Source organism: Oryctolagus cuniculus, chromosome 3, assembly GCF_051225735.1.
Source record: "Oryctolagus cuniculus isolate XC-2025 breed Fujian yellow rabbit chromosome 3, ASM5122573v1, whole genome shotgun sequence".
NCBI lineage: Eukaryota > Metazoa > Chordata > Mammalia > Lagomorpha > Leporidae > Oryctolagus > Oryctolagus cuniculus.
The window spans coordinates 183,992,639-184,016,558 of NC_142869.1; the positions used below are offsets into that span (position 1 = coordinate 183,992,639).

Consider the following 23,920-nt stretch of genomic DNA (forward strand, 5'->3'; position numbering starts at 1 on the left):
TCCCGTGAGGCTTTACCAGCATCAGGAAGTAGGTGTGTGGACAGTGCTGCCTGCGCTGGGCTCTCATCGGAGGCCCCGTGCCGCTGTTGCTTAGTTTCCCTGCAGGGACACGTGATCTGGACATGATCTAGTAGGAGCCTGTCAGTTAAGTACGCTGTCGCGAGAGCTGATGGAGCCAAATATCAAAGCTTCAATACGGAGGTGTTGGAAATGACAGCTGGTTTTTTTTCCCTCTCTCATTCTATAGAAAAATAGAATTGTCCGTGTCCTGCTATAGGAGTTTTGGAAAGGAACAATCCCTTTCTTTCTTAGGTGCAAATTTTGTCTGACACTTCCTGTGTGTTTAAGTAATTTTGATGTCCCAAAATAGTGATAGGGAGATTCTTTCCGATGGTTCCAAGGTGGGGGTTGGGGGCGTGCGCTTAGGCAGGGCAGGTGAGGAGCAGCAGATGGGGAGGAGCTGTTTACAGAACCCGGAAGGTCCTTGCTCACCGAGTTCAGGAGCCAGCGGTCCTACCTGCTCTGGAACTGAACCAAGAGGGGAAATGCCCCGCGGAAGAAACTGGAACATGACGATCAGCCCAGAAAACTGAACTCTGAAACAGAAAAGCCAAGCTGTCAGTCTCTTGTCACGGGCGGTGTTGCCAGGGTGATGTTGACAGTTTCAAAGAAAACTGGGGACTGCCTGAGGTGTGCGGCTGGCACAGACTCCTTCCTGCTCCCTGGAAATGTGCTTGCACTCCTGCCATGCCCCAGGCACTGCACAGGGCACCCGGGCCGAGCGGGGCACGGGAGGAGGCGCCTGCACGCATGCGCACTGCCCTCTACCTGGAAGCCATCCCTTCCTGGCCACGTGGTGGGGAGCCCGCCCTGCGCCACTCCCCCGTGTACTGCGCCCACACTGCGCACTTGGGGAGCCCGCCCTGCGCCACTCCCCCGTGTACTGCGCCTACACTGCGCACTTGGGGAGCCCGCCCTGCGCCACTCCCCCGTGTACTGCGCCCACACTGCGCACTTGGGGAGCCCGCCCTGCGCCACTCCCCCGTGTACTGCGCCCACACTGCGCACTTGGGGAGCCCGCCCTGCGCCACTCCCCCGTGTACTGCGCCCACACTGCGCACTTGGGGAGCCCGCCCTGCGCCACTCCCCCGTGTACTGTGCCCGCACTCTGCACTTGGCGGGGAGCCCGCCCCATGCCACTCCCCTGTGCACTGTGCCCGCACTCTGCACTTGGGGAGCCCGCCCCGTGCCACTCCCCTGTGCACTGTGCCCGCACTCTGCACGTGGGGTGTGAGCTCTCGGGGTGTGGCTGTGCTAGAGGAGCCAAGGCTCTGGTTTGGTTTTCGTCTTCAGCACCCACACAACACCTGGTGCCTAGGGACACTTCTGAAAGGTGAGTGAGTGCTCACATCAGTGAGTGCATGAATGGAGCTCCCACCAGATTCAGGCTCAGCGGGACCGGGACCGTGGGAGAGGGGGGGCCTCACTGAAGACTAAACACACATCAGCAGCCATCACACATGCTTCCGGTGAGCCGAGCAACAGGAAACAGCTCCAGGGGTGCAGGGCCTTAGAGACCAGGGGCTCGGGGCCAGGCGTCCACAGGCCCCCAGCACAGGGTGTGATCCAAGGCTCACTGGGGGCCAGAGAGAGAAGAGCCTGCCTCACCTGGCGACTGCAGACCAAAGACCGGGACACACACCCTGCCCTTCAGAAACCTGAGTAGGGGACAGATACGCAAACAGGTATTTATAGGTCAAAGGTAGTAGCTTAGCTTCTTTCTCTATTAAAACACACACACACACACACACACACACACACACAGAATTTTCAGTGCCTCGCTCTGGAAGTGCTGGGGATGAGTGGTCCCTCTCTCCCAGGTGCAAATTTTGTCTGACACTTGCTGTATGTTACAGCACTTTTGCTGTCTCTAAATAGTGATGAGGAGACTCTTCCATTGTCATCCGCGTCGGCATCTTCATCCACAGAGCCAGTGCGTGTGTGCTGCAGTCCGGGAGGCCTGGGGGGCCGGGGGGAGGCTCTTTCGGAAGTGGGTTCCTTGCAGGCAGAGATAAGTGCACCCCTCGAGGTGGGAGAGGCGTTCAGGGTGGCTTGGTGCAGGCTGCAACCGAAGGTGAGCGAGCAGGAGGTGGTGGTCAGGGTCTCTCCACTTGGTAACAGTGGGAGCTGAGGAGGGAAATGGCTTCAAGACAGAGTGGAGATAGGCTCCATCCTGCGAGGGCTCTGGACGGGGTCTCCGATGCCCTTGTGATCCTGGGACCACCTCCAAAACCCCTGCTACTACTGCTTTTTTATCGTATTTTATTTTGCTGTGGTTCCCTGAGCGGCACCGGCAGGTAGCTGTCCCTGAGTGTGGCAGGTGTGCCCAAGCTTTGATTCCTGCGCCAAGATTTGCTCCTTCCGCTCCCTTTGTGCTGCCGTGGGAATTTCCATCTGAGCCACATAGCCGAGCACTTTCTTCCCTGTGATCAAGCTTTATTTGATGAACAAACACGAGCGTGTGGCTGCAACGCCAGGCACCATGCTGCCCCCATGGACGTGGCAGGGGGCAGCAGTGAGCCAGTTCCTGGGACGGAGCATACAGCGGCATTCATGGCACTGTATATGGAGACGTACTGGTGTCAAGGGAGGCCTGTCTGTGGCAGGGGCAGTGAAGCCGAGATATGCAGGGTGAGAAGGTGGCGGCCATTGGGGAGCCAACAGTGAGGGCCTTGGAAGCAGAAGGAGCTTGGGGCATTCTGGAAACGGAGATGAGGCCGGTGGGCGCGGAGGCTGCTGAGCGGTTTGCAGGGACAGTGGAGAGGCCTGCAGGGTTCCATCGGGCAGGTCCTGTGGGCCGTGAAGGGGTTCTGAGTTCATTCTAAGTGCAGTGGGGAGCCGCGGGCTTCAGCAGGAGAGGTGTGAGCCATGACGCCTGGCTGCTTTGGAGGGAGGAAATCCTGGATGGGGCGCTCAGGGTGACGCAGAGCTGCCGGGGCAGAGCAGCGGCAGCAGTGATGGAGAGCAAGACCAATTTGAGCTGGACTGTGGGACCAGCAGTACTGACGGTGTCAGTGGTGCAGAGGAAGGGCTGGACTGTGGGACCAGCAGTACTGACGGTGTCAGTGGTGCAGAGGAAGGGCTGGACTGTGGGACCAGTAACATTGATGGTGTCAGTGGTGCAGAGGAAGGGCTTTCTGTGGGACCAGCAGTATTGACGGTGTCAGTGGTGCAGAGGAAGGGCTGGACTGTGGGACCAGCAGTACTGACGGTGTCAGTGGTGCAGAGGAAGGGCTTTTCTGTGGGACCAGCAGTACTGATGGTGTCAGTGGTGCAGAGGAAGGGAGAGAGCAGTCCAAGCCCATTCCCAGTCTTCTGGCCATGTAGCTGGAGGCAGTAATTCCATTTAGCAACATGAGGAGGGCAGAGGAGGAGGACGTCAGGGGAGGTGTGCTCCCTTTTAAATGGGCGGCCCTTGAGGTGGCTGCAGGGCGCACTGCCATGGGAATAGCAGGCTGTCAAGATGTGAATGCAGACAGAAAGGAGAATTCCGGGATCAGAACTAGGAATAGAGGTTGGACCCATGGGAGCTGTGTGTGGCTCTGTTGGCTTCCCAGAGTGGTTGTCACGAGAACCACAAAGTGCGCGTTGAAAACAACAGCTGTTTGGAAGGCTGTGAGCAAGGTGTCAGCAGGGCCGTCCTCTGGCCTCTTCCAGCTTCTGGGGGCCTCAGTCGGCATGCCTGGGCGTGTGCAATGTAACTCCAGGCTCCGCCTCTGCCTCCACACGTCTGTGTGGCTGCCGTGTCCAAATTTCCCTTAAGAGGAGGACACTGGTCACATTGAACAGGACCCACCTGCTCCCGTGAGACCTCATCTTAACTAACACCCCCCCCCCCGAGGCACTGAGGGGTACCCAGTTCAACCTGTAGCAGTCACCCCGGGAAAAGACAGAGGAGCAAAGGCCTAGGACCTTGCCAACATGCCGCAGTCAAATGGACAAGGACAAGCCACCAAGCCACGCAGAGGCAAGGGGCCGTGTTGACAACCAAGCATCTCAGAACAGGAGGGCGGGTCAGCTGTGGGAAGGAAGAGTGGCTCGTAGGTCGCACAGCCGGGAAGTGACCCATGCGTGTGAGGGTGTGGAGACCACTGCCCGTCTTAGCAAGTGCAGCGTCCAGCGGAAAGTGTCCCGGTGCTGCTGGAAGAGGTTGAGGAGATAATGTGCAGAGAGGAGAAGCTAACTGACGACCCGGCAGGGAGGCGGCTTAGAAGGCAGCAGTACAATGGCACCAGCACCGCCTCTGCTGCCGTTAAGGGAAGTCCGGGGCTTGGGTTGGATTTGTGTCTGTTTTCTTCTTGGGTGCCGCTTTGTTTTCTAACACAGGGGCTCTGGGAGCTCGCTCTGTGCTTGTGTCACCTACATTTTCCTGTCTGTGTGTTTTTATTGTACACGTTTGTATCCAACGTTAGTTGTCCTGTGTGCTTTGAAGGTCCTTCATGGACAGGGCCGTGCTTCTGTTTCTTTGGCCTGCCAACCATCCAGCCGGCTGCAGGAGCGCTGTTCTTATGGTCACCACGAGAAAGCACTGCTCTATGCACCGTGGTCACACCACCGATGGCTGCCTCATTCCTTGGTGCACTAAGAGGACCTCCCAGGCCCTGTTCATGGAACGCCAGTCATCGCAGTCTGCGTCTGCCGTGTCTTGCCGAACCACCCCTAGAGCTCCTGGCTCCTGGCTCCAGCCTGGCCCAGCCCTGGCTGTTGCAAGCATTTGAGGGGTGAACCAGCAGTGGAAAGATTTCTTTCTCTCTCTCTCTCTGCCTTTCAAGTAGAATTAAAAATAAGTAAACATTACTTTTGAAAAATCCAAAGAGATGGGGAAGGGCTGGGGAGAATGCCGGCCTCCGGGCGAGGGAAGACTCGCTGAATGGCCCGAGGCGCCCGGCTCCCGCGGCCAGACCAGCCTCCTCCAGCCTTGGGGAGTGAAGAAACCCCCTTGTACTTGTGAAGTATAACTTTGTAACCAACATTTCTGAGTCTTGTGTAATTTTGTTTTTACAATACTGTTACAGACAGGAAAAAGATTAGCTGTGAGAGGAAGTTTAAAGAGGTGAGGTGTGGGGTGCTTTTTAAATGGAGAAATATTCACTGGGTGATCCAAGGACAGTGGAGGTGTTTCTGGTCACCCGCCGACTCCCCCTGTGCTAAGTCGTGGAAGGCGGCCATGATGGAAGCCCCTCCACTCCCCAGCCCCTCCACTCTGACTCCAGCAGGTGCAGGGTCCCCGAGGCGCCTCTTCCAGTATCAAGTGGGAAATCTATGGAGAACACAGAAGTTGAGATACTGCAGCTGATAATCAGCTAAGTGCCTGGAGCCACGCTTTCAAAAAACAGAAACTGTGTTCATCTCTCAAACTTTGAGCCTGGCTTTCCCCAAAACCTGCTCCTACCCAGTCCTGTCAGTTTCTTAGAAAGGAAGATGTGCTCTGGGTACACCCTGGCTGTGATTCCCAACCAGGGTGATGTTGTCTCCAAGGACAGTAGGCTGTTTGTGTAAAGCAGAATTCCGCTTGGTACCCAGACCATGCATTCACGAGCAGGGTTCTAACGTGACAGCATTAGAGAACTTCTGAGATCAACTGTTCAGAAGCTGATGGGGGGAAAAATAGTCCCCTTAGAAAAATGGAATGCAAATTCCTAAGAAAGAGGTCATGGACATGAATGGATGTTAGATTTAATCCCATTATTTTGGGTGGAGGCAGCTTGTTTTATGTATTCCTGGAAATAGAATACCAGCATTTCAGAATTGCTTTGCAAAAATCAGGCAGTCTCTGGAAGTTGTTTTCCAGGTTTTCAGCTACAAAAGGTCACTGCAGTGTTTCTAAGGTATCATCAGCACGTTTGGTTGGAGTGTAGTGGTACCGAAGCCAGCAGACAGGGTTCCCTGGAGTCGTTCTGGGCTCAGACCCACCCCTCATCTTGGCCACCACTTTACTGGTCTTTGCAAGTTGGGAAAGACCAGGCCAGGGGCTGGAGGGGTCGCTGCAAGGCAGCACTTGTCCTGAGAACCACAGGCCCTTTGCAGGCCATGTCCATAGTGGCCTCTGGGTGTGCAGGGGACTCATCTAGACACAGCATCGCTGACCGCTTCCTCCACTCTTCCGTGCAGGGCGCCTGAGATCATCCTCGGGTTACCGTTCTGTGAAGCGATCGACATGTGGTCGTTGGGCTGTGTCATCGCGGAACTCTTCCTGGGCTGGCCGTTGTACCCGGGAGCTTCAGAGTATGACCAGGTAGGTGGGTCCAGGTGACACAGGTAGCCACGGAAACACCTCATCCTTTGCCGGGCAAGCAGCCTGAGTTGGTATTTAATTTATAACGTGACACAGGCAGGGGGTGTGAGTGTGACATTGTCTCCCAAACCTTGCTTCCCTCACCCTTGCTGGGTTTTTCTTTATTCCTTTTTTCTTTACTCCTTCCTTTCTCTATAAGACTGTCATTTTGAATCTCCTCAAAGCCACCAGAGTCATTAGTATACCGTGTGTACAGTGACGGGAGAAGCCTGACCTCCTTCCCATCTTTTCTTGCAGATTCGGTATATTTCACAAACGCAGGGTTTGCCAGCTGAATATTTATTAAGCGCAGGGACAAAGACAACCAGGTTCTTCAACCGTGACACGGACTCTCCGTATCCTTTGTGGAGGCTAAAGGTAGGAAGAGCGTCCCCTCCGTTCCTCACCAGTGGCCCAGCGCGCGGGAGGGAGGGCGCCTCCCGTGGTGGGGAGCTTTGAACCTTGGCAGGGGGCCCGGGATCTCAGCTTGTTCGGCCGGCACAGTGGCAGGTGGGCAGGGGCTGGGGACGCACGGGTGCTGAGTCTGAGCGCGCAGAACACCTCTTCCCCTTGGCTGTCGGACCCTGTGGAGCTCGAGCTCCTGTGACGTCATCTTCTACGCCAGGTTAGCTGTCTGATGTTCGACAGGAACAGAAATGCAGCAGGAGCCCGTGGTGTGGAGGGAGATGGGACCAGGGCCCACCCAAATAAGTGTCCTCTCCCTCAAAGGAAAAGAATGTGGGAGCCGAGGAACACACGGGCTGAGTTCTCCCAGGATCAGGGGCCGGGAGGGCACGTTTCAGCATGGCCCAGTTGAGAAGTGGGGGAAGTTACCCAAGCATCTCAAGTGTTACAAGGCCCGTGAGGGGTCTGATTGGTCCCAGGCCGGCAGGTGGTGGGTGCACCACTGCTCACCAGAACTTCTCTGGGGATTTACTTTGACAGAAACAGTCTACGTTGATCTGTGCCTGGTAACTAAAATTAATACATTTTTCTGGGAAGGAAAAAAAATTTTAAATCTCTAAATATATTTTATATTCACTTTAGGTGTTTTTTTTTAGAGGGAGACTGGGTGGATGATTTTTTTTTCTTTCTTTCTGACAGAACCACAGCCAGTATAAACTGTCAACTTTTTTTTATTATTTATTTATTTATTTTTTTTGACAGGCAGAGTGGACAGTGAGAGAGAGAGACAGAGAGAAAGGTCTTCCTTTTGCCGTTGGTTCACCCTCCAATGGCCGCCGTGGCCGGCGCGCTGCAGCCGGCACACCGCGCTGATCCAATGGCAGGAGCCAGGAGCCAGGTGCTTTTCCTGGTCTCCCATGGGGTGCAGGGCCCAAGCACCTGGGCCATCCTCCACTGCACTCCCTGGCCACAGCAGAGGGCTGGCCTGGAAGAGGGGCAACCGGGACAGAATCCGGCGCCCCGACCGGGACTAGAACCCGGTGTGCCGGCGCCACTAGGCGGAGGATTAGCCTAGTGAGCCGCGGCGCCGGCCTAAACTGTCAACTTTAGGTAGTTTAAAGAGAGTATGTGGCCAGTAGTTGCAAAGACTGTGAAAGGAGAAACAAGCACACTCAGGCTGTTGTGGGAGGATGAACGTCAAGGTCGTGTCCAGTGAAAAGTCCTTGAGTGGAATGGGCAGGGGGCATCCCTGCAAGTCCAGCTGTTCCCAGGGTTTAAGCTGGGCCAGGTGTGCTGTCCTTTGGAGGATTAATGACCCCTGACCCATGGATAACCCAGAAAACCCACAACAATTGGAACAGCAGTTTCCCAAGCCAGCGAGGAAATGGTGTCTCTGAGCACTGACTCCAGACCCACCTGCCACCTCGTGGCCCTGAAACGTGGGTGTGTCCCTGGCCTTCCGTCCGGAAAATGGGGATGGTAACCCTGCGTGACATGCATGTGCAGACGCTGAGGGAGTTCATGTGCTGTAGAGCAGTGTCTGGCACACAGTTAGGGCTGTGTGAATAAGGACTTAATAAATTAGATAATTTTTAAAATGTAGCAGCATGTGGGAAAAGGCTTCTGCTGTTCCACAACAAAGTGTCCACCTTGGGAAGGCTGAGGGTGACCAGGGCTGGGTCCCAGACTCGGAACAGGCCACGACAGGTGTCCCTGGGGAGGAGGCATGAGTTAGTGTGGATGACTAGAGAAAGAAATGAGTGTGCAGGTCACTCCGAGAGCAACCATTCTCCTTCTCTGAGTCGGGAGGGGACCCTCTGTAAGAGGGCTGCTGACGCGGGCCGCGGTCACGGAGGACGAGCCCGGGGCCGAATGCAGGCCGAGCCCTGGTCACTAAGGATGAGCCCGGGGCCGAGCACGGGCCGAGCCACGGTCACTGAAGGCCGAGCCCAGGCCCAAGCGTGGGCTGAGCCCTGGTCACTGAGGGCCGAGCACAAGCCGAGCCGAGCCGCGGTCACTGAGGACAAGCCCAGGGCTGACTGGCCTTTGCCTCTCTTGGTAGACACCGGATGACCATGAAGCAGAGACGGGGATTAAGTCGAAAGAAGCCAGAAAGTACATTTTCAACTGTTTAGATGACATGGCCCAGGTGAGCTCTGTGCGTGAGTACGCAAGGAAAGCCCCTTCACTCTCTCTCCGGTGCGGCAGGAGGCTGGGGGGGGGGGGGGGGCGGACGTCTTCTCTCAGGTGACTGTCCTGAGCGACCCCAGGCAGCCTTGGCCAGATGCCCGTTTGCTCTGTGTACCCCAGCTCTTCAGCAGCAGCTTCCCAGGCAGGCGTCTGGCCACATAGTCAAGCCTCGGGCCAGGGTCCCACCCTGGGGTGCCGGGTTCAGCACCTGACACCACTGCTGGTTCCAGCCCCAACCAACATGGACCCTGGGAGACAGCAGTGATGGCTGCGGTGGCTGGGTGCCCGCCACCCCGTGGGAGACCCGGGGTGAGTCCCCAGCCCTGCCCCTGACCCCCAGCTGTTGCAGGTCTCTTGCATAAAAATGCTTAAAATAGTTTCCATCCATTGGTTCTCATTAGCAAAACAGTGCTGGCCAAATTAGGAGACTTTTTTCCATGAGAGGAATTCCAGCCCATTAGCACATCTGTATTTGGGCCCCTGATGCAGCCTATTAGTTTCCCAGGATCGCTCTAACCAGATACGGAGAACTGGGTGGCTTAAGACAAGAGGTGTGTGTTTTCTCGGAGTTCAGGAAGTCTGTAAAGATGGCACGTGCAGGGCCGTGCTTCCTCTCAAGGCCCCAGGGAAAAGCCGCCGTGTCCCCGCACCAGAGCATCCTGGCAGTCCTCGGCGTCCCGCGGTGTGCAGCCGCAGTGCTGTAGCGTCAGCCTGCTCTCCACACGGCCCTCACCTCTGTCTCAGAGCCCACCTCTCTTCTCATCAGAAGACACTAGCTGTCGGGTGTATGCCCCCCTCATCCTGTATAGCCACATCTTCACTTGATTACATCTGCAAAGACCTTCTTCCCAAATAAGGTCATACCACAGTCACCAGGAATTAGCACTTGACCACGTAGTTTTGGAGAGACACAACTCAAGCCTCCACACTCAGTCTCCCTCAGCTCACAGGTAGGGTTCCCAGACTCATTTTTGTGCCTTGGAGAAGATTCTAGAACTTCAGCTACTTTTACTGTGAAGACTAGTCTAAAACTCAGGGCAAGCAAAGTGAGTTTTTCTTTAAAGCATGAGAAATAAAAGCCATAGACCAATAATCACTTAGCACATCTCTTTCTGCAGATGAGTATAACCAAAAATCAGGATTCTGAATGAAGCATACTTGTCAGTTGATGAGCAGCTTAGATTGTCTGAGAAAACTGAAATTGGTTTCCAGAGCATGTCTTAGAGAAAATAGAAAGGCTACCCCAGTGTAGACTTATCTTGGAAACTGTGTTCAGATACCCTGCCCATCTCGGCCAGAGGAGACCACAGTAAACACAGGGACTGAAAGGTTCTGGCCTGAACTCGGGAAGCGTGAGAAGGGTATTGTGTTGGAGACGGGGGAAGAAGTCACTTCAGCCCTTCCACTTCCTTCCAGAGGTTAAACAAATAACCCTTTTTTGCGTCTTATTTTTTACTGTTTGGTTGTAATTTTTTAATTGCACTAAAACACATAGCATAAAATTTACCATCTTGCCATTTTTTAAGCATACGGTTCAGTGGCATTAAGTACATTCACATTGTCATGCAACCAGTCTCCAGAACTCTGTTTGTCTTGTGGCTGTTTTATTATTATTATTATTATTATTATTATTATTATTTGACAGATAGAGTTAGACAGTGAGAGAGACAGAGAGAAAGGTCTTCCTTCCGTTGGTTCACCCCCAAAATGGCCGCCACGGCCAGAGCTACACCGATCCGAAGCCAGGAGCCAGGTGCTTCCTCCTGGTCTCCCATGCGGGTGCAGGGGCCCAAGCACTTGGGCCATCCTCCACTGCCTTCCTGGGCCACAGCAGAGAGCTGGACTGGAAGAGGAGCAACTGGGACTAGAACCCTGCGCCCATGTGGCATGCTGGCGCCGCAGGCGGAGGATTAACCTAGTGAGCCACGGCGCCGGCCCCTTGTGGCTGTTTTTAATGAGGTGTGATAAGAGCTGCATCTTAACTGATAGAGCAGATGTGGTTTGTGTCCTGCCGAGGAGGTGTATTTTAGGTCCTGCAAGCAGCCTGCTCCCCTCCCACTCTTCCCTTGCCGGGCTGCGTCCTTTGGCAACAACCGCGTGTGGGCTGATGCCGTCCCCAGCACAGCGCAGCATCCTGGGCTGGAAAGCTGGCGTGAGGGATCTGGAGGCCCCTGCAGGGAGAGAGGACGTTGCTTCAAGAGGGGCAGCACCCTGGGCTCTCGGTAACCGGTCCCTGCTTGCTTGCAGGTGAACATGACGACAGATCTGGAAGGGAGCGACATGTTAGTGGAAAAGGCAGACCGGCGGGAGTTCATTGACCTGTTGAAGAAGATGCTGACCATAGATGCGGATAAGAGAATCACTCCGATCGAAACCCTGAACCACCCCTTTGTCACCATGACGCACCTACTCGATTTTCCCCATAGTACACAGTAGGTGTCTTGTTCCATGTTTTTTCAGAGCTCACAGCACGTGCGTTTTCTTAAAGGCCCAGATAGGGTTTGCAGCCATCTAGTCTCTGTTGCAGCAACTCAACTCTGGCGTTACTGATGAAAACAACCCTAGATGCCACGCGTGGACAGACGCGTAAGGCTGCATTCCAGTACGTTTGTAAGAACAGGTAGTGGCCGGATCGGGACCTGGGCCACACTCTGGAGAGTGGAGCACAGGAGAATGCAAGGTTGGGTGAACAGGCTCAGGCATCTGCTTCAAGGGCAGTGCCCCCGGCGGCAGTATCCACCGAGCAAACCCAGTGTCAGCACCCAGAGGTGCTCCCAGACCAGCCTGGAGTGACTCAGTCTAGTTTGCACTTGGATTTGCTCATTCATTTGGATGCCGTGTGCTGTGTGCTTTGCTAGGTGCTGGGGTAGGTGCTAGGTGAGCATAGTGGAGGAAGCCCCCGCCTCCTGGAGATTCTGGTTTATAAGACAGAGAAAGGTGTAAGACCAGTGGCAGCCACATCACCAGGCTGTCATCGGGAAAGGGACAGGGTGCAACGTGAGCATATAACGAGGGAGCCTGGCCTGGGGCAGGCCACAGAAGACTCTGGGCACCTGACCTCTGAGGGTGAGGAGGGGCGTGGGCACTACACGTGCCTGTGTCACTCCTGCATGGGCAGGGTCAAGCCCCAGACCTGGGGGTGAGGAGAGGTGTGGGCACTACACGTGCCTGTGTCACTCCTGCATGGGCAGGGTCAAGCCCCAGACCTGGGGGTGAGGAGAGGTATGGGCACTACACGTGCCTGTGTCACTCCTGCATGGGCAGGGTCAAGCCCCAGACCTGGGGGTGAGGAGAGGTGTGGGCACTACACATGCCTGCATCACTCCTGCATGGGCAGGGTCAAGCTCCAGACCTGGGGGTCGGTGGGCGGGGTGCTGAGGCCACCAGGGTAAGCTGGGGGGCAATCCCTACCTGGGGAGGATCTCATCTTTATCCCAAGAGCCCTGGGAAGCCATTAAAAGATGATTTTTTAGCAAGGGAATGTTGAAACAGATCTATGTGCCACACATATAGAACAAGTCTGGGGAAAATGTCCATTGGATTTAGCAGCCCAGGAGTTGTTGGTAGCTTCGTGACAGCCATTGCAATGGAGTAGAAGAAGCAGAAAACAGGGTAGCAGGCAGAAGGTCAGTGAGAGAGGGTAGCAGCCTTTGAAGAAGGGAGGCAGTGACCGGGAGGAGTTGAGGAGGGACTGTTTTGAAGGCAGAGGAGACGAGCAGTGTCAGGTGCTGGGAGGCGGGATCTGGATAAGAGACACTCAGGATAAGTCTCCTTAGCGGTGTGGGGGCTGGCACTCAGGGCACAGGTAGCGAGGGGCCAAGAAGTGTGTGGGTGCTGGCAGGTGCACTGACTCAGTGGACCGGAGTTGAGGGAGCTCAGGTAGGAACCAGGCAATGAGGTTATCTGCTGAGAACAAGGCAGTTGGTTTAGGAAGGGAAGGAAGTAGCTGGAGCAAAAGGAGCAGAGCAAACTGACCAGAGAAATACGGTGGACTTACCGAGTGCTGGGGTTGGCTGTGCACAGTCTAGTGTAACGGATCCCCCATGGGTGAAGGCGGAGAGGAAACAGAGAAGTTGGTACTCTGTGAGCTGGAATTTTGCCATACTGACAAGGAAGTTGATACTGGCAACAGAGTAATTGTCATCCAAAATGGTGGCCGTTGGAAGCTCAGTGGAAGGGAAGAGAAGTGAAGGTGGGAGGGGTCAAATGAAACAGGTTTGTTGGTCAACTCGGGCAGTGCTTGGCACGGAGTCGTGAGTGAGCACGGGTGGTGGAGAATGTGGCCGGGAAACAGGACGATTGGTTTGTGGTTTCTGGAGTCAGGGCCTCCTCCGGGTTTGACAGTGCCTGGAATTGAGGACAAGGTCACTGAGATGAGGAAGAACCGAGAAGTTAGGGCATGTGGCTTCCAAAGTCCTCCCGGGCAGGCGGCAAATGGCTGGAGGAAAACCGAGCCCGTGGCAAAGGCCCCAGCGAAGGAGGGGAGAGAAGAGGTCGTTGGTGGGTGAGGAGCAGTGCAGGATGTTGTCACTGGAGCTGCTGGAAACAAAGAGTAACTAATCACATCCCCACACGTCTTCAGGAGGAAGGAGGAAGCGGGAAGCCCCAGGTCAGCAGGGAGAGGGAGACGGTGGGGCTGGGGAGGAGCCTGGGGAGGTGTGCTAAGATAAGATTGGGCTGCGTCTCAGACCATACCTGACCTTAGGCAACCCACAGGAAGTGGGTGGATGGCCCCCACCGCAGGGTGCTTCCTCCACTCCAGTTCTCTTAGCTGTCAGTGAAGCAAGTCAAATCACATTTTGACAACCACATAGTGCCTCTTTAAGGAGCAAGTTCGAAACAGCCAAACTCCAGCACACAGAAGGAGTTTGGACCTATCTTTTCCAAACTCTTGTAGGATTTATCCTGTTCCTGAATGTGGTTAGGAGTCAGCCAAGGAGGTAGCTCGAGAAGAAAAGCCAGACTCGGAGAGAAGGCTCCCGGAAGAGCTGTCTTCACATGCAAGGGTAGGGTTGGAGCAGTGAGGAGCAGCCCTGGAGGGGAGATGGGAGATGCTCTCAGAGCTCTCCTGTTAGCCGTCTGCACCAAAGTGGGGAGACAGTCAGCCCCAGGAAGCCAGAGCTTGCTTGAGTGATAGACGCTGTCCATCTCTAGGTTCTAGAAGGAGGCCTCAATGGAATGCCTCACTGTGCTTGCTCACGGGAGCTCACGTGACCACGCGGAGCTTCAGCAGCAAACTCAGAACTTGTCATGGGACCCAGAAAGAGAAGTCAGACATGGCTGAAGAAGGAAAGGCAGGTCCCTGAGAACACGTAGTCTTGCCTGAGAGTCGACCTAATCCCTCAGGGTCCCTAGAGCTCCCTGGGGAGATCTCGGGGAACTGGGGCGGGGAGGGGAGAGTATGCCCAGGCTCATCCTGCTGCAGACCCCTACCCTTGCGACTGAGCCACAGCTCCTCCGACATCTGGGCGGCTCTGCGGAAGAGCCCCCCTCACTGCTGCATGCCAGGATTCCACTCTGCGGATTCTCTACAAACCAGTCTTCCTGATTCGGAGGGAAAGGAGCTGCCTCTTCCTGAAAGGCCACCCATTTCAGTTAAGAGGTTCTGAAGGAGCCTGGAAACCATATTGAATTGTCACAAGACATCACGTGCTTTCCAAAAAGAATACAGAATGCATTGTTTCATGGCTCCAGCTTCCGTGAGAAGCATGTGACAGTGTGCTTGGCGCGTAGTAGAGACTCAGAGCACTGACGCTAGCAGCACCATCAGCAGTATTAATAGCAGTGTTTTAGATGACTACTGGGGAATGTGTTTTCTCTTCAGTGTCGTGAGTCATTTTACATGGCCAGTGTAAGTAGTCATTAACTGAGAAAGAAGTCAGATTCTCTGCATCATGTCTGGGTTGGTGGCTTGAAACTTAGAATGTGTTTCTCATAGCTCACAGGCATCTGCTTGGCCCACAATAGAGCATACCCACAGCATCCAGAAATAGCAGACACTTGGGGCTGGCACTTGGTACAGTACGTTAAAGCCCCAGCCTGCAGCTCCAGCATTCCATGTGGGCACTGGTTCAAGTCCCGGTTGCTCCATTAGCATCCAGCTCCCCACTAATGTGCCTGGGAAAGCACTGGAGGATGGGCCAAGTGCTCGGGCCTCAGCACCCACATGGGAGACCCGAAAGAAGCTCTTGGCTTCGGATCATCTCAGCTCCAGCTGTTGTGGCCATTTGGGGAGTGGACCAGAGGATGGAAGACCTCTCTGTGTGTCTTTACCTCTGTAACTCTTTCAAATGCATAAAATAAATATTTTTTAGAAGTATAAAAAAAAAGAAATAGACACTTGTAATCTTAATAGTAGAAAACCATTATCTTACTACACTCAGTTATTATTACATTATTTATAATTAAGATAGACATTCTGAACTGAAGATAAGTGGGATTTCATTATCTTGAGTATTAGCATTGGAAAGAAAGTAAGTTTACTTAGAAAACACAGAAGTGAACGAGGAGCAGAATATACATCCCAAAGGACCCTTCATGGTGCATTCCAAGAACTTGAACGGTTGAGGTCGCTGTGGCTTTCCTTTTCTTTGCTGCTGGTATCAGCACTTGTAATTAGGGTTTTGTTTTTTTTGTTGTTTTTTTTTTTTTTTTTTTGTTAAGATTTATTAACTTGTTTGAGAGGCAAAGTTACAGACAGAGAGAGAGACAGAGAGATGTCTTCCATCCACTAGTTCACTCCCCAAATGGCTGCATTAGCCAGAGCTGGGCCAATCCAAAGCCAGGAGCCAGGAGCTTCTTGCAGGTCTCCCATGTGGGTGCAGGGGCCCAAGCATGTGGACCATCTTCTGCTGCATTCCCAGGTGCATAAGCAGGGAGCTTGATCAGAAGTGGAGCAGCTGGGACTTGAACCAGCGCCCTTACAGGCTCTGTAGGCGGAGGTTTAACCTACTACACCACAGTGCCAGCCCCAGGGTTTTGTTTTTGATCCACAAATGCAGTGAAGAAAACGGGGCACAAAATTCTATTTTAGGTAACTAAACAAGAATTAGAAAATAAAAATGAATGATGCAGGAACTAAAGAGGATATGTACCACTTGTGCGTGTGCGGACCGCCAGAGCACCAAGTACCTGACCCCGTGTGTCAGCTGTGCTTGGGCAGTAGGGACAGCAATTCAGTCTCTCCCTGGAGGGTGTCAGGAAGGGGGAGAGGTTGCAACCCCTTCTACTGCTCTCAGTGAACAGTAGCTATTACTGTTTTCTTTCCAGAGGGAAGAAGGGGTGGTGGCAGCCATGACGCTGGACACTGGGTTGTAGAGTTCCCTGTCTGTCCCCTAGATGGTGCTGGTCACCCAGGGGAGCAGGAGAAGATGAACACTGGGGTTGTCTTAGGAGAGCTTTTCCCAATCAGAGATCACACACTAATGAACCGGAAACCTCAAGGAGAGCTGAGAGTGAAAGTGAAGTTGTAGGCTGATCAGCCGTGTGAGGGGAGTGCAGCGAGAACAGTTAGATCTCTGGTGTGTGTGAGTAGGATGAGGAGAGAGTGTTAGTAGGACATGTGGGAAATTCAGCTAAATAATCCTAACATTGACTGTCACGCAGGCACAGCCTGCAAAAATCTAGGAGGCTTAGACGAGTTTCCCTGGTCGTCTTGTTTCCTAGATTAACTGTTCTCTCTTTCTCCCCAACTTTCTTCCCTGTCTCCATGTGACCCTCCCCCCTTCCCCCTGCGTCCCTGTCTGCCTCTGCCTTTTACGTGGACAGTGTCAAATCCTGTTTCCAGAACATGGAGATTTGCAAACGTCGGGTGAATATGTATGATACAGTGAACCAGAGCAAAACCCCTTTCATCACACATGTGGCCCCCAGCACATCCACCAACTTGACCATGACCTTTAACAACCAGCTGACCACTGTCCACAACCAGGTAAGCAGGGACCGGGGTGGGGATGGGCCGGGCCACACAGCCTGGGATCAGCACTCCTATTTGCCCACCACGGCAGTAGAGACAGAAGTGCGCTATTGCCATAGTCCACTCTGAAAGGAAGGGCTTGTGAGAGATCCTGGCCCTCTGTGCTGAGCACTGGCCTCACTGAAAGCTTCCAGAAAGGACTCGTTAGGGACTTCTCTCTGAGCTGGTGCCTCTTCCAGCTCCCCTCAGTGCCGATGCAGGAGCAGGGAGAGCAATGGGCTGACCTGTCCATGCCTAACAGTCCTGGGGCTGGAAGAGACTCAGGCAGCCTCCGTTTCAGCATGTGCCCTCGCTGGGCCTGGGACCGGACCCCACAGGGTCTCCTTTCAGGACAGGTAAAACCCGTCCTTTCTCCGAGCCATGGGGGAAATGTCGCCAGGACCCCAGCAGCTGCAAACAGAAGGCCCAGGCTGGCACGAGAGCCCGGGGCCTCTTCACTGGACTCCCACCTGCAGTCTCACCAGCTCGCTCCAGGAGGTGGCCCCCGGTTTTGCAGTTGTGTGTCAGTCTGCTGTGTGTGTGCACACATGTCCCTCCAGGGGAGAGGAGCACAGATGTCCTAAGCCTCAGGGGTCTCCCATTATCGACAGCTCCCCATCACTGAAGAGTCTCTGCCCCTGCCCGCCCTGCTCACCTGGGCCGTTCACGTAAGATCAAGCCTCACTGCCCCCGTCGTCTCCCCCTCTGCCCGGTACCTGGCACTGCTGTTCCCTGGGGGCCATGGTGTTCTCCAGGCTCGCCAGTGCTGAGTCTACAGAACCCAACACCAAGGCGCAGGCGTCCCCAGCCAGGCCTGCGGGCTTCTTGACAGAGTGTCACCAGGCCCTCAACCCCCTGCCTTCTTGAAGAGCTTTGCTTTTCAGTCTTCATGAGATAGCTGATATCAATTCTAGTCCAGGCTCCCTATCGGTAACTGCCATCTATCTGCCCCAGGCAGTCAGAGGTGGCAGAGGGACAGGTGTCCCTCCGAGGTGCACCTGTGTCGAGCTGTCCTTTCCATGTATGTGTTCCCCTAGATTAGAGGCCTGGGTCCCCGACCTTCCCAGCAAGGGCCACCTCCATCCTACCCACGGCGTGACAGCTGGCCCATCTATTCCACTCCCTATCAAGAAGGCAGTTACGGAATAACACCCTTCTGCAAGCCCTGACACGATCCCGATGTGGCTCGGGACTGGGGTGAAGTAGCAGTGGCTGCTGACTTAGTACAATGCTTGGGCCAGAGTATTAGGTTCAGGGAAAGGGCAGCCTTCAACGGCCAGGCTTCTGAGAACAGATCTCTGTTCTCCTGCACTGAATTCTACTATGTTTTGAATATATAAAAGAAATTACTGGGGAGACCGCTAGCCTGGTACTGAAGTATACTGTCCCTCCTCTGTTCGTGTTGTTATAGATAATAACACTACAGACGGCTACCGTTCCTTGTGTGCCAGACTCTTCTAAGCATGCCATAACCCTTAGTCCTCCCAGCAACACTGAGGACGGATGTTGTTATTTTTGTTCCCTGGGCCTGGGACTTTAGAGTCTGAACACTTATAACACACACGGACACACACATAGTGCCAGCTGAGTCTATGGAGGTCCACAAATGCCCATCCTAGGTGGCCTCTGCTCTTTAGCTCCAACAAGGCTTTCTGTGTGCATTCATGCGTCTGGTACTTTGCTTTCCGCATGAGTTCTTTGGTGGTGGTTGCCTTTACCAGCAGTAAAATACACTGATAGTTATGTTTGAAATAAAGGATATTAAACTGTCTGGACAAGTTCCTTGCAGCCCTCAGCATATATCCACGTAGAGTAACTAAAGGACATTCCCCCAATGTTTTAACCCTGTAAGTGTGAAGGAAGCTGCCTCTGTACGTTCTGAGACTTTGAAGTGGCTCAGCAGGTAGAGGACTCCTGTCTTGACTGTTTCTTGTTTAATCCCATGGTTCAGCCATTTCTCTTAAAATTTCTGTGCACCTAGCCTTCCACCAGGAATTTTCATCAAAATGTATAAACCAAGCTCAAATCCCATTCTAGATGTCAAATCATTGAAACATCTGTTACAAGGCTTCCAGGAATCACTTGCATGTTTGGAAAACCTGTGTTGCCAATAAACTTGTCTTCTCATTTCTGTGAGCTGCATCAGCTCTTGCAAATTCTTCCTGTGCCCCCTGAGAGCTGTGGAGGGTGTAGAGAAGCAGGAGGCTTTGTCACCTGCACGTGTGCTTCTTAAGCAGGATTAGAAGCTGGGAGAGAACCATCTGCATTCACAGTGGTCACACTGGAGACTGTGGCCCGTGTCAGGACACAAGCTCTGTCCTCGAGTCTACAAAGAGCTGAGACGTTCAACCTCTCAAAGTGCTCGTGGGCTCCATGGGGAGACAGGCCATGAGCGAAAACAGGGAGACAGAATGCAGAATGGCATCCTAAGGTGGGGAGACCAGGCCATGAGCGAAAACAGGGAGACAGAATGCAGAATGGCATCCTAAGGGCTGGGTGAAATGAGCAGGTTGTGGTGCAGAGCTCATGGCAGGCTGGAGTCAAACACCAAAGGAGAGCTCATCCTGGAGGCCGGCCGTACTGTAGGACAGAGTCACCAGGGCGGGGCCAGAGGCTGCACTCTGCTGAAAGGCAGGGTTCCCTGTGCAGGGCAGGGCACCAAGGCTGGGCCTGGAAGCCCAAGGCTTAGGGAGAAGGCTGGGGACCAAAAGACTTGTGTGCCTGAAGGCCTGTGCTCACAGCACTGCACTGACTCGTCTCCCTGGCGAGGGAAGGCTGGCCAGACCGTGGGCAACAAGAAGTGCAGCTGCACAGCCGCGTTCGTGAGGGAGCACTGGGACTTCTTGAGCAGCGTGCTGATAGGCAGAGTAGTGTTTGGGAAAGGATGGTCTAGCCTCTGTGTGCAAGAAGCATTGGAGGAGCAAGAGTAGAAGGCAGGCCTTGCAGCTCCCAGGCTCCAGGAGGCAGCAACTAAAGAGTCAGTGTGTTCCAGGACACTTGGAAGGCAGAAGTGGCAGGAGCAGTAACTGCCTGGTGGGGCAACTAAGGCCAAGCCTGGGAGCCTGGAGGACACTGGTGCCAGGAGCCCCCGCAGGAAGCCCATGGGTGCCAAGGCTGAGGAACCTGGACTTTGGCACACAGAACCTGAGCAGACAGTGGGGAATTTCTACATGGGAAGCCATGGTGGTATGGAGAAAGCAGGAAACACAAATCACGTCGTCAGGGACTGAGCAGGGACGCTGGCCCTCCATGTGCACACACAGAGCAGGTGATGCTACAAAATCCCACACCTGTGTATGTGTGTGTCTGAACACCCAAATATGGGTGCCACCTATCTAGTGGTTCTTTTCAAATCAGCTTGCTTTGCACTGAAATGCAGCACAAAACCTTTCTAAGGATTAGAAAACATACATGAGACTTTGTCTTTTCTATCAAATGTGGCACATACATGGACCCTACTTAATCTGTTGTGTGTCCAAGATATCCCTGTAACTCTTCTCCCCCTTTTCCCTGATCCTGGTAACTTCTAGAGGCAGAGACTTGTAGACAATGAAGAAGCCATGCATGACCTCCACATATCTTATTATTATCTTGTTTATTTGAAAGGCAGAGTGGCAGAGAGAGGAAGAGAGAAAGAGATCCGCTATCCACTGGTTCATTCCCCTAAATGGCCACAATGGCTGGGGCTGGGCCAGACTGAATCCAGGTACTCTAAACTCCATCTGTGTCTCCCACATGAGCAGCCGGAGCCAAGTACTTGGGCCGTCTTCCATTGCTTTCCCGGGTGCATTAGCAGGGAGCTGGATTGGAAGCAGGGCAGCTGGGGCCCTGCTGTGCAATGCTGGAGTCATGATGGCAGCTCAGCCTTCTCACCTCAGTACTGGCCCCAGCTTGCCTTGGATGAGTGTGAAGGTTAAGATGGAGAGAAATGGAGCGTTCCCCAGTTGGCATTTGCGCTCTGGCCTTGCTTCACTAGCAGCTTAATCTCCAATGATGTCTGCATTTCCTAAAGACAGGAAAGGATGACGTCTTTTCAAGGACTTGTTGTCAATTTAAAATCCCTCGACTCGTTGACCTGGCATCTTTCCCTCTGCCTGCTGTGACTGAACACGGGCACGGGTTCTTGGAACTCAGATGAGGAGCCCCACAACTGAAGGAACTCAGATGAGGAGCCCCAGGCTCAGCGTGCCCTCTCTGCCTCTGGGTGTTTCCGTCACTGCCTTCTCTGCAGCCACCTGAGTCCCTAAGAGCAGTGCCGCCCTCCCCTCAGCGAGAGCTCCAGGCCCTGCTCTTGGCTCCCTTCTGGGGAAGGCTCTGGGTGCCTGGAAGCCAGGGTCTTCAAGGCCTGCAGGAACCCCTTCCTGGATTTGCCTCCCAGACGTGGGCTGCATCATCAGGCCCGAGGGGCGGGGAACGTGAGCAAAGCTGGACACGCAGGCTGGTAGCACAGAATACCAGAGAACTCCAAAACGTTCACGGACAACGCACGTCATGGAAAAGGATGCGTGTTTTGTACGGAAATAAACTCATCTTTCGATTACCAGCCCTGTAGACTTCTTGAGGCACCTTTGTGTGTGCACCAAAGCCCTTCGGTTGTGGGACAGATCTAGGACAGGGGGTGAAGGCAGGGTGCAGCTCCCTGTCACCATGCTCCTGCAGAGGTGCAATGTGAGCGCCTGAGCTCAGGGCGAGGAGGAAGAGTGGGGCATTTTATCAAACAGTCTTCCAGCCCGCTATCACTGTGTTCTTGTGCAGGCCCCAGAGCGTTAGGAGCAGGCTTGGCTAGCAACATCAAAGGGACTCTGTCTGCTGTGGCTTCAGGTGCCCTCTCTTCCCCGGGCCTTTCAGCTGGGTGTCCTCTCCTCCCCGACTTCGCTTTTTGCTCTTGGTTTTTATTTGTTCGTTCGTTCTTCTTTGAGTTCCTTTATTTGATTTAGATTCATGTCTCCCGACATACCACCTCCCTCATTTTTTATTTTTGTTTATTTTTGTTTAATCCCCATCATTCCTTTAGGCTCCCACCTCCACCAGTGCCACTATTTCCTTAGCCAATCCCGAAGTCTCCATACTAAACTACCAATCTACACTCTACCAGCCCTCAGCGGCATCCATGGCTGCCGTGGCCCAGCGGAGCATGCCCCTGCAGACGGGAACAGCCCAGATCTGCGCCCGGCCCGACCCCTTCCAGCAAGCCCTCATCGTGTGTCCCCCCGGCTTCCAAGGTAAGAAGGAGAGGCAGGCTCAGCCTCTTGCCTACTTCTCACGGGACAGCCTCTGGGGCTGTGGCACCTGCTACGTCCCATGACGCTCACTCTCACGGTACAAAACCCTGCCTGTTTCTTGCCCTGCTGGACTTGCGGGCTCCCAGCCTACTGTAGCCAGCCTAGAAACAAAAGGATCTGTGCTTCAGCACCAAGTCAATTGTTGTTCTTCTCACCACCTGCCAGGGAGTGTGGTCCCTGCCAGCTGTCTGTTAATATGCACATTGTTTGTGCTCCTATTGTTATGCTGATGTCAGCTCTTGCTTTTCCTCTGTGGGTTATCTATAGAAAATTGCCCATCTCTGACAGCCAACACAGTCCCAGTTCACATGCACGTCCCAGGGCCCCCACCCCAAACCAGGCTTTGGCCACGGCTGCACACTCCTCTCCTGTGGATGCTAGGAAGCTAAACTTGTCTGTGTGCCTGTTACAATTCACATAGACAAGCTTAAGGATTTATTTTTGCAAACCTCATGGTGTACACACATGTGTAATTGCTCACTTTCAACCAATGCAATTGCAGATGGGAGTCACATGTGCTCTCCCTGACAACCCTATCTTGATACATTCTGATAGTCAGAAGCCCTTGTTTTCTGGCTCTAACTTTGCTGCCTAACGGTTCCACTTTTGGCCCTCCAGGTTCCTGAATTTCTACTTGTAGCCTTCATTTCAGGATGTTTCTGTTTTGCCAGGGGGTGGGGGGACTCTAATTTAAGTTAGAAACTAAAGGGGGACCTCTCCAGGACTAGAAAGTGCTCGGTTGGTGGGTGGAGACTGGGAGTTGAAAGACTGGCTAGGCAGGGGCTCTGGGTGCAGCAGTTTGAATCACTCACCCACCTGTCTTTCCCTCACCCGTGCCTGGCTAGGCTTGCAGGCCTCTCCCTCCAAGCATGCTGGCTACTCAGTGAGGATGGAGAATGCAGTGCCCATCGTCACTCAAGCCCCAGGAGCTCAGCCACTCCAAATCCAACCAGGTCTGCTCGCCCAGGTAAAGGTCTGCGTCTGTACTACTGCTGGTATTGCCATCATCCATATCAGTGTTCTCACAAGAACTGCCTCCCTGGGAAGCAGTTAGGTTCTGCCAGCCATTGGACTGTATCTATAATACTCAAAATGGTCCCCAAGTGAATTCCTTCCTCAATATCTGCTTATAGTTCCAGGGAGAGATTTAGATACACAGAGAGTCTAGAGAAATTATTACTGTATTTTTGGAATGCAAATTAACTATGCTAGTATCTCTCTTTGACCTAAGGCAAGACAGTTAACATCTCTTTGCCTTAACTTTCTTTCTTATAAAATAGAAAAGATTTTTTTAAGCCAAAAGGAGCCCTGGAGATTAACCCTTCATTTTACAGTTGAAACACCAGACTCATGGAAGCCAAGAGCTGGAACCGTCTGTATCCCTACAGGTACCTCCATGTAGGTTCTCTAATGGTAGAATGAGATCACAAAGACAGGAAATGGTGAGAGTTTATAAAGTGTTATAGAAGTGTAAGGTAACAGTTGTGCTACAGTGATAACAGTTATAAATCCTTAATGATACTTGAACCCTAATAACAAATATTCCATTATTATGCCAGGCACTTTATGACTGTTAAGTGATTTAATCCCCTAACAACAGAGTAAGGTATTTGTCTCTGTTTAACAAATAGGGACCCTGAAGCGCAGAGGCTTACTTAGTGTCACACAGCAGTTAGGTGACAGAACCAGGGCAGAATTCCATGAAGCTTGGCACCAGCATCTGTATTTTAACCACCATGTTAGTCAGCTTTAGGG

The 23,920-nt window shown here is 53.4% G+C and overlaps 1 protein-coding gene across 8 annotated transcripts in view; it reads left to right on the plus strand.

Moving 5' to 3' along the window:
- HIPK2 (homeodomain interacting protein kinase 2) overlaps positions 1 to 23,920 on the plus strand; it is a 195,516-nt gene that overhangs the window by 138,594 nt on the left and 33,002 nt on the right. For 4 of the 8 annotated variants that reach the window (XM_070071416.2, XM_051835654.3, XM_051835655.3 and 1 more), the window contains exons 3-9: positions 6,172 to 6,295; positions 6,593 to 6,712; positions 8,802 to 8,888; positions 11,177 to 11,361; positions 16,697 to 16,859; positions 21,898 to 22,105; positions 23,011 to 23,132. In XM_070071416.2, coding sequence (XP_069927517.1) covers positions 6,172 to 6,295; positions 6,593 to 6,712; positions 8,802 to 8,888; positions 11,177 to 11,361; positions 16,697 to 16,859; positions 21,898 to 22,105; positions 23,011 to 23,132 — 1,009 coding nt within the window. The remainder of the gene's footprint in view (positions 1 to 6,171; positions 6,296 to 6,592; positions 6,713 to 8,801; positions 8,889 to 11,176; positions 11,362 to 16,696; positions 16,860 to 21,897; positions 22,106 to 23,010; positions 23,133 to 23,920) is intronic. The other 4 variants (XM_051835656.3, XM_051835657.3, XM_070071418.2 and 1 more) reach the window with 1 other exon arrangement.